The sequence below is a fragment of the Olea europaea genome, chromosome 4, assembly GCF_002742605.1.
Source record: "Olea europaea var. sylvestris chromosome 4, O_europaea_v1, whole genome shotgun sequence".
In the NCBI taxonomy this organism is placed as follows: domain Eukaryota; kingdom Viridiplantae; phylum Streptophyta; class Magnoliopsida; order Lamiales; family Oleaceae; genus Olea; species Olea europaea.
In genome coordinates, this window is record NC_036240.1 from 17,669,735 (window position 1) to 17,683,939 (window position 14,205).

Consider the following 14,205-nt stretch of genomic DNA (forward strand, 5'->3'; position numbering starts at 1 on the left):
TTTTTTTTTTTTTTTTTTTTTTTTTTTTTTTTTTTTTTTGTGGGGGGGGGGGGGTGGTGGTGGTGGTGGTTATAATTCTAGTCCACTTTGCAAAGTTGATAAATACGTACCAGGTTCGAAGTAAAAATTCTAATTTATTTCGAGAGTAATCAATTAACAAATAGAAATAAAGTTCACCGAGACTGCATCCTTTTTGCCACTATTGTGTTTTATTTTGGTGAGTAGTAGTTTACAAAGGAAATTGTACATCCATCTTCTTTTAACACCTTTTTCTCTTTTACAATGGTAGTATAAAAGTCTAATGATGGCTCTATTTATAAAACAAATTTGGGCAAAATCAAAATTTATAAGAACTCAAATTCCTAAGGCGAAATTTGCAATGTTACAAATTCTTTAACTACTCTTATTGAAATTTGGATTACACTATTTATACATAAAAATGGTATATAAGGAATTATATAAAATGATGTTGAGAGAAAATATTTGATGAAAAGTTGACGATATTTTCAACTAACAAATGATTAAGTAACCAGTGACATTATGTATTTCATAATGAAAAGCTAAACTACGAACCTAAGGATAAGAGATGTAAGGAATATCACTAGTACGAAAATTGTATATTTAGCCTATATATAATCTCAATGATTGTTACAACGTACGATGAACATGGGAGTCTAGATATTCTAGTGCTCAATTAGTAAGTTGTAAATTGACTCATGTATGTACAAGTTTATTTATTATTCAAATTATTTAATTTTTTTTAAGAGAGTCGAGTAGAGGACTTTGATGGTGAAACAACAATCTTTAACCAATCACGACGAGATGAATTTATTTAAATTTAAATAATACTATTATCACATCTCTTCAACTTCTAGAGACATTTTTTTTTCATCAATAGCCTCTAAGTGCATGCACAATTCATTATTTCAACAAATTATTTATCTAAGTTATGTCTTCAATAATCCATTCGATTTTAGCTTTAGCCGTGAAAAGGGTTTTGGCTTGAAGTGACGAGTTATTAAAGACAAACTGCAAATTTGCAATTACTCTCTTTTTTGTTAACCTAGTTATCTTTTCCCCTTAGAAATATCAATTCTAGAAATATGAAATTCGAATGAGATCACAATAGAAAAAGTTACATGTTACACCCCCCATCCTATGCTTGGACGCCATCGAATATCAGAACAAAGGACTTCACTAAAGATTAGGGAAAATTAGGATTAGGTTTCCTAACTTTTCAATTAGTATGGTTTTGACTTTCTAATTTCAAAAGTAGGAATCTGGCTCACTAATCTACTTAAATACGTAAAATTGAGTCATGACAAAAATTATCTATGTAAACATCCAAATTGCACATGAAGTCAAGTTAAATTGGTGAATCTAAGTCTATGGGTTAATGTTAAATCTTTGACAATTTTGTCATCTAAGTTCAAATAGCATGAAAGTCGAGTATAATATTATAGTAATATTAGTTATCTCTATTAGAGATGATTTCATGTGATATGCCATTAAATGATAGGGTCAATAAAATGAATCTCTACTAGTACATATGTATCTACCATTAATTTATGTTTTAATTGAAATAATAATTAGACAAGTCCATGAGTAACTTGGCGATTTCGTAGTTGAAGGTACCAAATCGTATCGAATGTCCTTTTTTTAAGTGGTCAAGTTGACTCATGTCACATACACGACCAGTAACTAAGCTAAGTTGAGTTCTTGAATATTGCTATTTTTTTTCTCTCTTCTCGATACTTACTAAAAGATGTAGTGCTCGAACCTAAAATCCAGACTTGAGCTACTCGATCCTTTTATACGCCTTTGATAAGATGTTAACCTGCAAAGTTCCCAAACTCATTTTGAACTCAAAATACTATTTTACATCATATTATCTAAAAAATTATTTATTTATTTAAATTTTATCTACAAGATTTGACAGTGATTTCGCTTATAAAACAAATCTTCAAACGAACATTTGACTCCAATATAACAAACCAGTCAAAAAATGCCAAAAAAAAATTATTAGTTAATAGTTTTTAATGCAGAGGATAATATAATTAATTAACATAGCATAATATTCAAATGAGAGTAGGTGAACTGCTCGACTTTTTGTCAACAAGAAATTCTAATATTCATCCAATTAATAATTTGATGGCTGTCTGTGTAATTTTCAATTTTAATTATTCCTTGATTGGGATCCGTTGACTAAAAAGAGGTACCACTGTACTGGATCTTGATTTTGTCCTAGTCATGATTTTATTTTTAAATTATTTTTTTCCTTTCACCTCTCTCTTCCACACACATGGATTTTGATTTTGACTACGAAATTTATTGCCTCCGTTTGGCCTCCCTTTTTTGAAAATGAAAATGGTTGGAATAGAGTTTTTTTGAAAGATGAGTGGTTGAAAAAGAAGAAATTTTTTTTTGATTTACGTGTAATATTATTTTATGGAAGATTGTGTGGTTGAAAATAGGAAAAAGAAAAATGTAATGTAATAAAATTTAATGGGGAACAAACGAGGGAATTTTGAGTTTTTGACGCTCGAAAATGATATTATATTAAACAAAATAACTAAAGGCATGATGAAGAAAAGTAATATAAGCAAAGAAATAATATGATTTGTTTAAATATTTTATCAATTAAAGTTCCCGTAACGACATTGCCTTGAGGACTATATTTTGGTTTAAAGGGTCAATTTGGGTATTATTTTAGTTAGTTAGGAGGCTAATATTAAGTGGTCAAGTTGTAGTACGATTCCAATATTCTAGAAAGATTGGTTATATTCACACCATATATATATATTTTTTTGATAAATACACCATATATTAATCAAATTACAGTTTATTATCACAATTATATCCTTAAACCTTTCTTCAGCACACTTTTATTTTTAACATTTCATTAATTAGAATATTTTGTCCTTAATCATCATTTCTCATTTCCGTCCAAAAATATTATTAACATTCTTTAAAATAAGAATCAAATATTTAATCGCACTTTTGTAGTATTATTTATTTTGCTTATTCAACAATACCATGGGCAAATGAGTCTTTTGACTCTATCTCAAGGAAAAATTTGGAGAGAACCCATAATAAAAAATAATTTATGTATTTGAGAAGAAAAATGCGATGAAAAAAATTTTGAGACATAAATGTAATAATGTGTAAAATTAAGTTATGAATATTTTATGCAATTAAAATGTAGTCTAGTTATTAAAATTTGTGGTGTGAATATGTTAAGCCATTCTAGAATTGTGTCCAACACATTATTTGAAAATTATGTTTAAATGCTTGTTTGGAATAGTATGAAAAGTTGCCAGAAAGTTGAGATCAAAATCAACAATTAATTTTAATCATACGTTAAATGATCCAAATTTTTATTTAACTTTTCAATCACATATATTGTCAACTTCTATCTAAATCTACTAAAATTTTTATCAAAAAATTTTGTTAAATAACCCTAAACTTTGACAAGTGCAAGTTTAGTTTGGATTAACATGGTGAAGATCGCCACAAGAAACTACGAACCTAAGGATAAGAGACGTAAGGAATATCAATAAGTACGAAAATTGTATATTAACCTATATATAATCTCAATGATTGTGACAACATGCGATGACATGGGAATCTAGATATTCTAGTGATCAATTCGTAAGTTGTAAATTGACTCATGTATGTACAAGTTTATTTATTATTCAAATTATTTAATTTTTTTTAAGAGAGTCGAGTAGAGGACTTTGATGGTGAAACAACAATCTTTAACCAATCACGACGAGATGAATTTATTTAAATTTAAATAATACTATTATCACATCTCTTCAACTTCTAGAGACATTTTTTTTTCATCAATAGCCTCTAAGTGCATGCACAATTCATTATTTCAACAAATTATTTATCTAAGTTATGTCTTCAATAATCCATTCGATTTTAGCTTTAGCCGTGAAAAGGGTTTTGGCTTGAAGAGCCATTTTTTGTCAATAAAATAAATAGATTCTATATTAAGTATATTTTTATATTTTACGTTTATTATTTTACTCAATATGTCGATACGTGAAGAAATTATTTATGTATATTTATGTTTTCAATATGCCCCAACATATCTGTGCTATGTGAACATCTTATATTTATCGTGGTAGATTTTATTTGAATTCTTAAATTTTATCAAATTAAGTATGATATTTAATAATCTCATCTACTTAAAGTAAAGATTTATTTCAAGACTTCCATTAAACAAGAACATGAACATTCACTTATTTATTATATAAATCATGAAACACTCTGCATACAACCATGCATGGCTTGCTACGTAAAACATAGGGACGCTAATCTTAATAAAATAAACAAACTGAAGAAAATTATGACAACTTCTTCTGCAGTATATATAGCTTATTCTATTCTTCTTCCATCGCTTTCATTCGTCCTCAAAAATCATTTTCAGCACATCCATTTCTTCTTTATTCTGGAAATATTCTCCTTCCTGCAAGAATGGATTGGCTTATAAGATTAAAACGAGTTGTTAGAATCAACTAAATCGAACTCTAAGACTCAATATGGTATCAGAGTCAAATAAACTCAACAATACGATTCCACGATTGATATTTACAAACGAGTCTAGCATTCTTGATTTTCATATTGTCTGGCAATTTTTTGTGTTGTCTGTGGTGAAGTTTATTCCATTATTTTATATGTTTACCTTTTTACAATCAATTAAAGACACTATAATGTATAAAATACTTTGGAATATTTGTAAAATGGAAAATAGATTACCCTTTCTTAGTCGTGGTGAGGAGGTGGAGGAGACTTGTACTTGTAAACTGGAGGTGGTGGGGACTTGTACTTGTAAACTGGAGGTGGTGGGGACTTGTACTTGTAAACTGGAGGCAACAAGAAATTCTAATATTCATCCAATTAATAATTTGATGGCTGTCTGTGTAATTTTCAATTTTAATTATTCCTTGATTGGGATCCGTTGACTCCAAAGACGTAGCACTGTACTAGATCTTGATATTGTCCTAGTCATGATTTTATTTTATTTTTTAATTATTTTTCCTTTCACCTCTCTCCTTCACACACGTGGATTTTGATTTTGACTACGAAATTTATTAGTTTTGAGTTTTTGACACTCGAAAACGATATTATATTAAACAAAATAACTAAAGGCATGATGAAGAAAAGTAATATAAGCAAAGAAATAATATGATTTGTTTAAATATTTCGGGGTAGGTGGTGGTGGTGGAGACTTGTACACATAAGGCTTTTTTGGGGGTGGTGGTGGAGACTTGTAGACATAGGGTTTCTTCGGTGGAGGTGGTGACTTGTACTCGGGAGGTGGTGGAGACTTATATACTGGAGGCGGTGGTGGTGGAGACTTGTAGATATAAGGCTTCTTTGGTGGTGGTGGTGGAGACTTGTATTCATAAGGCTTCTTTGGGGGTGGTGGTGGAGACTTGTAGACATAAGGCTTCTTTGGGGGTGGTGGTGGAGACTTGTAGACATAAGGCTTCTTTGGTGGTGGTGGTGGAGACTTGTATTCATAAGGCTTCTTTGGGGGTGGTGGTGGAGATTTGTAGACATAGGGTTTCTTCGGTGGAGGTGGTGACTTGTAGACCGGAGGCGGTGAAGACTTGTATACTGGTGGTGGTGGAGATTTGTAAATATAAGGTTTATCGTCATCTGCATTGGTTACAAAAGGCAAGGATAGAGCCACTATTGCCACCATTAGAGTGGCAATAAGAGAAGCCATTGTAGACATCTTTAGTTTTAGTTTTGATTGTGCTAAGAACCCTTACATGCATCCCTTTATATATAGATTAGGATTTACCATTTTCAACTCATTAATAATTGATTAATTACGGTTAAAAAAGATAAAATGACTAAACCCATAACTTAATCGCTAGATCTTGTCGGTAATTAGTGGCTGAAAGCTAAGCAAACGAAATAAAATAGGTTATATGACTATTCTTTGTCCATTTGATGCAATAATTCAATGAAAAAGTCTTCCAATTGCAAGACTTTCTTTTCTTTTTTTTTTTGTGTATATTAATATGTATTTATATTTCTAAATAGTATGAGAAATTTGAAATTTTGTTGCCTAACTTTGGATAATGATTGGTACATGGTTAACGATTCATATTTTGCAACCCTTTTTCTTTTCAAACGGAGCACACAGTTTTTTCCTTTTTAAGCATAAATTCATTAAAATCTACGTCGAATTTTTACGCCACCATATATATATATATATATATGTATTGCCGGGCTCTCTGTTTTCAATTTGCCTTAATGCATCGTGTATTGTATTTGTAAGAATCATTGGCAAAGTCGTAATCGCTAGAGGAAGGGGATTTAGGCCATCTCCAACCATTGCACCAAATTGCACCAAAATTTGGTGCAAACTTCCTCCAACCATTGCACCATTGCACCAAATTTTTATTATTTTAGTTAGTTAGGAGGCTAATATAAACATTGTAAAAAGTGGTCAAGTTGTAGTACGATTCCAATATTCTAGAAAGATTGGTTATATTCACACCATATATATATATTTTTTTGATAAATACACCATATATTAATCAAATTACAGTTTATTATCACAATTATATCCTTAAACCTTTCTTCAGCACACTTTTATTTTTAACATTTCATTAATTAGAATATTTTGTCCTTAATCATCATTTCTCATTTCCGTCCAAAAATATTATTAACATTCTTTAAAATAAGAATCAAATATTTAATCGCACTTTTGTAGTATTATTTATTTTGCTTATTCAACAATACCATGGGCAAATGAGTCTTTTGACTCTATCTCAAGGAAAAATTTGGAGAGAACCCATAATAAAAAATAATTTATGTATTTGAGAAGAAAAATGCGATGAAAAAAATTTTGAGACATAAATGTAATAATGTGTAAAATTAAGTTATGAATATTTTATGCAATTAAAATGTAGTCTAGTTATTAAAATTTGTGGTGTGAATATGTTAAGCCATTCTAGAATTGTGTCCAACACATTATTTGAAAATTATGTTTAAATGCTTGTTTGGAATAGTATGAAAAGTTGCCAGAAAGTTGAGATCAAAATCAACAATTAATTTTAATCATACGTTAAATGATCCAAATTTTTATTTAACTTTTCAATCACATATATTGTCAACTTCTATCTAAATCTACTAAAATTTTTATCAAAAAATTTTGTTAAATAACCCTAAACTTTGACAAGTGCAAGTTTAGTTTGGATTAACATGGTGAAGATCGCCACAAGAAACTACGAACCTAAGGATAAGAGACGTAAGGAATATCAATAAGTACGAAAATTGTATATTAACCTATATATAATCTCAATGATTGTGACAACATGCGATGACATGGGAATCTAGATATTCTAGTGATCAATTCGTAAGTTGTAAATTGACTCATGTATGTACAAGTTTATTTATTATTCAAATTTCAAATATGGTGCAACACTATTCATGTTGCACCATTTTGCACCAAATGGTGCAATGTCCATTTTACCTTTATTTTTCTTTTTTCAAAGTTAAGGGTTAAGGGCATTTGTGTCATTTTCGTTCTATAATAATAATGATAATGATAATGATGAGAATAATAATAATTACTTAATTAATTATACTCTTAATTATATTATTAAAATTTATTATTTTTAATAATATAATCAATAATAATTAACGTAATTGTTAATTTAACGTACAGTTAAATTCGTAAGGTTTACGTTTAAAATTTAATTTAATGTAGAGTTTATATTATTAAAGTTCATTATTTTTGTAAATTTAACGTAATTGTTTATCATAAATTAATAATATAATCAATTATTTTTGTCAATTTAACATAATATATATGACATGTAATAATATAGTAATCAATATATTTGTTAATTTAGTGAAGTTATGAATTAGTAATATATATAGTTATAAAATAAATAAATAAATAAATAATATTTTAAAATAAATATATTGTCAAAAATCGAAAGAATGAATAAAATAATAAAGTACTGTTCATTTGGTGTAAATTTTGGTGTAATGGTTGGAGAAGAATTTTGGTTTGGTGCAAGATTTAGTGCAAAATTTGGTGCAAAATGATGCAAAATTTGGTACAGGGTTGGAGATGACCTTAGGATTGCAAAATATGCTTTTTAAAAATAAAAAGTCTCTTTGAAATACTTTAAAATATTAATCACCAGGTCATCTACCGCTTCCCGAAGTGAGGTCCCACTATGATCCGACAATTCTTGAAGTAGTTAATAATTCCTTGCTTAATGAAAACATCGTCCCACTTACCCTTTTGTGGAGCTTCCGTCCCTTCTAGAGAAAAGAATGATAGTTTTAAAAGTTTTAGCTTAAAATTTTTAGTTTTTCTAGCGCCCACTTTGTTAAGGGATATAATTCCGCATCGAATAAAGATGAAAATATTGACCACTTTATAAGGGGGTTTGAGCTACTCCTCTTAACGAGGTTTACCTTTTAAGATGGAACCCTAAATCTTAACATGATATCAGAGTCCATTATATTTCAACGAGATCTACTAAAAAAAGAGCCACTATCTTGCGGGACATGTTAAGGGATATAATCTCATATCGAATAAAGACGAAAATATAGATCAATTTATAAAGATTTGTGCTACTTCTCTTAACAAGCTTGACATTTTAAGATTCAACCTCAAGTCTTAACACATTTATCTTCCACTACTAATAGACTTTTTTTTTTTTTTTTTTAAATCAAAACGGAAAAGTAGCCCTTACATTTAACTTGTAAATTAGAAAATAGAATTTAAGTATATATAGTGCATTATATTTTCTAACAAATGCACTGATGATAGAGAGAATCAAAGAAATTAGAGTCGAAATAATTTTATATAATCGAATCTAAAAAATTTATCAAGAATAAATTTTTATTTATTTATTTATTCTTTCGACCTTTAATTAATATTGACCGAAAAAAAAAAAAAGCATCTAGTTGATCCGTCTACGCAAGATGGTCACATAAAATAACGAATCTTAGTTTCTAAAATTAGGTGAAGACTTAATCAAATTAATTAATTATCAGGATAAACATTAAATTTATTCATGAAGAACTGGTCATCTTAATTTTTTCATTCAAATTTGATGTAAAGATGTTTGAAACTGCACACGATGAGCTTTTCTAAGGAAGAAATAGTCATCTTAATTTGGTAATAAATAATTCAGTAATAAACATTTAAGTGAAAAAAACGTCATTATAAAAAATTAAATAGGAAACCCTCTTTATTTACCTTTAACTCGTTTTGAAAATCTTGGTAGAAGTTTTGCTTATATTGTATATTGTAAGAGAAAAATAAAGCAATGTGAACATCTTAAAAATTAATCACAATGGAAGGAAAAAAAAATAATCATAGTCAATTATACGTGGTATGATTGAGAGCTAAAATCCAATCTATTTAAAGGGCCCACTTTGGTCAACCTTGTAGACTAAGGGAGCTACTTGAGCCCTATTTTTTATTAAAAAATAAATTTTGTAATAGTGATTTTTTTTTTTTTTTTAGAATATTTGATTAAAAAAAGTAAGGAAAGTTTCATGTTTATGTGCAAAATTATTTTATTGAAAGAATTTAATTGAAAATGAGTCTAAGAAAAAAAAAATTAAAGAACGGAGATCAAAGAAAGACTAAGCCCCGTTTGGTAATAATTTTTCATCCCAAAAAATCAAAATTTTAACCGTTATTTCACTATTTCAATCATCATTTTTGACTTCTTTAATCACAAGGAGGACCTATTTCCTCTCTAACAGTCAAAAAATCACTTCTCATAATTATTACCAAACATACCGTAAAACTGCAAATTTTGTTTGATAATTTACTTTTTTTTTTTTTTTTTTTTTTTTTTTTTTGATTAGTTAATTTAATCACCGACAGAACCAAATTATTAGATTAGCATAATAAACAATATTATTAGGTTTTTTTTTTTTTATAATAATTCTTTGTTAACAATCAATATAATATCGTGCCATTGATAGTCGGTACAACAGTGTTAGCAAGTTGTGCCAAGTTGAAATTTCAAATATATACTTTTGCAATGTTTTCTTTACTATAGATTAAATTGAATTATTCGCTTATTTGCTTAGTGATATTATTAGTTTAATTACTCTTTAATCACCGACAAACAAAGATTATCTTAATCATCTAATCTTAGATTAACATAATAAAAAAATATTAGTAGGTAGCACTTTGTTAACACTTGAGATTTGAGTCGACAATGTGAACTACTAGCATCCTAGGTCATTTACTTAAACATATAATTTTTCTTTTAATATGGAAGATCAAATCTTAATAAAGGGCAATCCCATAATATTTTATTGTATTACATAAAAATAAAAAGGGTGGTCATATTGCCACTGTATTTTTTATTTGATACACCACATTTTAATTGCAATTAAACTCCTCAATTTTTTACTCATTTTATCATTTATTTCTTTAACATTTTTATTGAATTTTTATCTTTAACTTTTCATTAATTAATACATCTAGTCCTTAATGATAATTTATATCAAAATATTTTATTTTTATGATTTGAAACGAGGGGAAAATATTTTTGACACTTTTATTTATTTATTTTTAAAAAAATATGATAGAAAATAAGTTAATCTACGCAATTTCGATGAACTGTTGGACATAAAACTATTATTACATTTTTATTTAACTTTTCGACCACATATATTGTCAACTTCTTTCTAAATCTACTAAAATTTTTTATCAAAAAATTTTGTTAAATAACCCCCTAAACTTTGACAAGTGCAAGTAAAGTTTGGACTAACATGGTGAGGATGGCCACAAGAAACTACGAACCTAAGGATAAGAGATGTAAGGAATATCACTAGTACGAAAATTGTATATTTAGCCTATATATAATCTCAATGATTGTTACAACGTACGATGAACATGGGAGTCTAGATATTCTAGTGCTCAATTAGTAAGTTGTAAATTGACTCATGTATTTACAAGTTTATTTATTATTCAAATTATTTAATTTTTTTTAAGAGAATCGAGTAGAGGACTTTGATGGTGAAACAACAATTTTTAACCAATCACGACAAAATGAATTTATTTAAATAATACTATTATCACATCTCTTCAAATGCTAGACACATTTTTTTTTTTTTCATCAATAGCCTCTTAGTGCATGCCCAATTCACTTTTTCAGCAAATTTATTTATCTAAGTTATGTCTTCAATAATCCATTCGATTTTAGCTTTAGCCGTGAAAAGGGTTTTGGCTTGAAGAGCCATTTTTTGTCAATAAAATAAATAGATTCTGTATTAAGTATATTTTACGTTTTGTATTTTACTCAATATGTCAATATCTAATTCCAAGAAATTATTTATGTATATTTATGTTTTCAATATGCCCCAACATATCTATGCTATGTGAACATCTTATATTTATCGCGATAGATGTTATTTGAATTCTTAAATTTTATCAAATTAAGTATGATATTTAATAATCTCATCTACTTAAAGTAAAGATTTATTTCAAGACTTCCATTAAACAAGAACATGAACATTCACTTATTTATTATATAAATCATGAAACACTCTGCATACAACCATGCATGGCTTGCTACGTAAAACATAGGGACGCTAATCTTAATAAAATAAACAAACTGAAGAAAATTATGACAACTTCTTCTGCAGTATATATAGCTTATTCTATTCTTCTTCCATCGCTTTCATTCTTCCTCAAAAATCATTTTCAGCATATCCATTTCTTCTTTATTCTGGAAATCTTCTCCTTCCTGCAAGAATGGATTGGCTTATAAGATTAAAACGAGTTGTTAGAATCAACTAAATCGAACTCTAAGACTCAATATGGTATCAGAGTCAAATAAACTCAACAATACGATTCCACGATTGATATTTACAAACGAGTCTAGCATTCTTGATTTTCATATTGTCTGGCAATTTTTTGTGTTGTCTGTGGTGAAGTTTATTCCATTATTTTATATGTTTACCTTTTTACAATCAATTAAAGACACTATAATGTATAAAATACTTTGGAATATTTGTAAAATGGAAAATAGATTACCCTTTCTTAGTCGTGGTGAGGAGGTGGAGGAGACTTGTACTTGTAAACTGGAGGTGGTGGGGACTTGTACTTGTAAACCGGAGGTGGTGGTGGTGGGGACTTGTACACATAGGGTTTCTTCGGGGTAGGTGGTGGTGGTGGAGACTTGTACACATAAGGCTTTTTTGGGGGTGGTGGTGGAGACTTGTAGACATAGGGTTTCTTCGGTGGAGGTGGTGACTTGTACTCGGGAGGTGGTGGAGACTTATATACTGGAGGCGGTGGTGGTGGAGACTTGTAGATATAAGGCTTCTTTGGTGGTGGTGGTGGAGACTTGTATTCATAAGGCTTCTTCGGGGGTGGTGGTGGAGACTTGTAGACATAAGGCTTCTTTGGTGGTGGTGGTGGAGACTTGTATTCATAAGGCTTCTTCGGGGGTGGTGGTGGAGACTTGTAGACATAAGGCTTCTTTGGTGGTGGTGGTGGAGACTTGTATTCATAAGGCTTCTTCGGGGGTGGTGGTGGAGACTTGTAGACATAAGGCTTCTTTGGTGGTGGTGGTGGAGACTTGTATTCATAAGGCTTCTTTGGGGGTGGTGGTGGAGATTTGTAGACATAGGGTTTCTTCGGTGGAGGTGGTGACTTGTAGACCGGAGGCGGTGGAGACTTGTATACTGGTGGTGGTGGAGACTTGTAAATATAAGGTTTATCGTCATCTGCATTGGTTACAAAAGGCAAGGATAGAGCCACTATTGCCACCATTAGAGTGGCAATAAGAGAAGCCATTGTAGACATCTTTAGTTTTAGTTTTGATTGTGCTAAGAACCCTTACATGCATCCCTTTATATATAGATTAGGATTTACCATTTTCAACTCATTAATAATTGATTAATTACGGTTAAAAAAGATAAAATGACTAAACCCATAACTTAATCGCTAGATCTTGTCGGTAATTAGTGGCTGAAAGCTAAGTAAACGAAATAAAATAGTTTATATGACCATTCTTTGTCCATTTGATGCAATAATTCAATGAAAAAGTCTTCCAATTGCATAAAATTATAAAAAAACAGAGACCTTAATTTGGTAATAAATAATTCAGAAATAAACACCAAAGTAAAAAACGTCATTATAAAAAATTAAATTGCAAACCCTCTTTATTTACCTTTAACTCGTTTTGAAAATCTTGGTAGAAGTTTTGCTTATATTGTATATTGTACGAGAAAAATAAAGCAATGTGAACATCTTAAAAATTAATCACAATGGAAGGAAAAAAAATAATCATAGTCAATTATACGTGGTATGATTGAGAGCTAAAATCCAATCTATTTAAAGAGCCCACTTTGGTCAACCTTGTAGACTAAGGGAGCTACTTGAGCCTCATTTTTTATTAAAAAATAAATTTTGTAATAGTGATTTTTTTTTTTAGAATATTCGATTAAAAAAAAAAGTAAGGAAAGTTTCATGTTTACGTGCAAAATTATTTCATTGAAAATTAGTGAGAAAAAAAAATTAAAGAACGGAGATCAAAGAAAGACTAAGCCCCCATTTGGTAACAATTTTTCATCCCAAAAAATCAAAATTTTGATCGTTATTTCACTATTTCAACCATCATTTTTTACTTCTTTACTCACAAGGAGGACCCATTTCCGCTCTAACAGTCAAAAAATCACTTCTCATAATCATTACCGAACAGGCTCTAAAACTGCAAATTTTGTTTGATAATTCACTTTCTTTTTATTTTTTTATTTTTTGAGATTTGATTAGTTAATTTAATCACCGACAGAACCAAATTATTAGATTAGCTTAATAAACAATATTATTAGGTTTTTTTTTTTTTATAATAATTCTTTGTTAACAATCAATATAATATCGTACCATTGATAGTCGTTGTTAGCAAGTTGTGCCAAGTTAAAATTTCAAATATATACTTTTGCAATGTTTTCTTTACTATAGATCACATTGAATTATTCGCTTATTTGCTTAGTGATATTATTAGTTTAATTAGTCTTTAATCACCGACAAACAAAGATTATCTTAATCATCTAATCTTAGATTAACATAATAAAAAAAAATTAGTAGGTAGCACATTGTTAACACTTGAGATTTGAGTCGACAATGTGAACAACTAGCATCCTAGGTCATTTACTAATATACAATGTATAATTTTT

The 14,205-nt window shown here is 29.2% G+C and overlaps 2 protein-coding genes and 1 long non-coding RNA gene across 5 annotated transcripts; all 3 read right to left on the minus strand.

The window, feature by feature from the left end:
• Window positions 1-4,221: 4,221 nt before the first annotated feature.
• LOC111393867 lies at window positions 4,222-4,881 on the minus strand. The gene is made up of 2 exons (XR_002702503.1): window positions 4,768-4,881; window positions 4,222-4,477 (listed from the first exon to the last, which is right to left on the minus strand). It is a non-coding gene; the product is annotated as an uncharacterized LOC111393867 (long non-coding RNA).
• A 259-nt stretch (window positions 4,882-5,140) lies between these two features.
• LOC111393113 (extensin-3-like) lies at window positions 5,141-5,785 on the minus strand. The gene has a single exon (XM_023018510.1). It carries the CDS (start codon window positions 5,750-5,752, stop codon window positions 5,141-5,143), a length of 612 nt encoding a protein of 203 aa, XP_022874278.1. The 5' UTR covers window positions 5,753-5,785.
• A 5,727-nt stretch (window positions 5,786-11,512) lies between these two features.
• Window positions 11,513-12,870, minus strand: LOC111393866 (extensin-2-like). 3 transcript variants are annotated; one of them, XM_023019618.1, is made up of 3 exons: window positions 12,243-12,870; window positions 12,059-12,203; window positions 11,513-11,768 (listed from the first exon to the last, which is right to left on the minus strand). In XM_023019618.1, the coding sequence occupies exons 1-2, from the start codon at window positions 12,830-12,832 to the stop codon at window positions 12,065-12,067; spliced, it is 729 nt and encodes a 242-aa protein (XP_022875386.1). In that variant the 5' UTR covers window positions 12,833-12,870; the 3' UTR covers window positions 11,513-11,768; window positions 12,059-12,064. The 3 variants fall into 3 exon arrangements, with proteins under 3 accessions (XP_022875386.1, XP_022875385.1, XP_022875384.1); XM_023019617.1 differs by having other exon boundaries at window positions 11,513-11,785; window positions 12,059-12,870; XM_023019616.1 differs by having other exon boundaries at window positions 12,059-12,869.
• Window positions 12,871-14,205: the final 1,335 nt, after the last annotated feature.

What these genes read in the sequence shown, in the direction of transcription:
- LOC111393113 (XM_023018510.1), bottom strand. Translation starts at nt 5,752, where the DNA reads ATGTCTACAATGGCTTCTCTTATTGCCACTCTAATGGTGGCAATAGTG.
- LOC111393866 (XM_023019617.1), bottom strand. Translation starts at nt 12,832, where the DNA reads ATGTCTACAATGGCTTCTCTTATTGCCACTCTAATGGTGGCAATAGTG.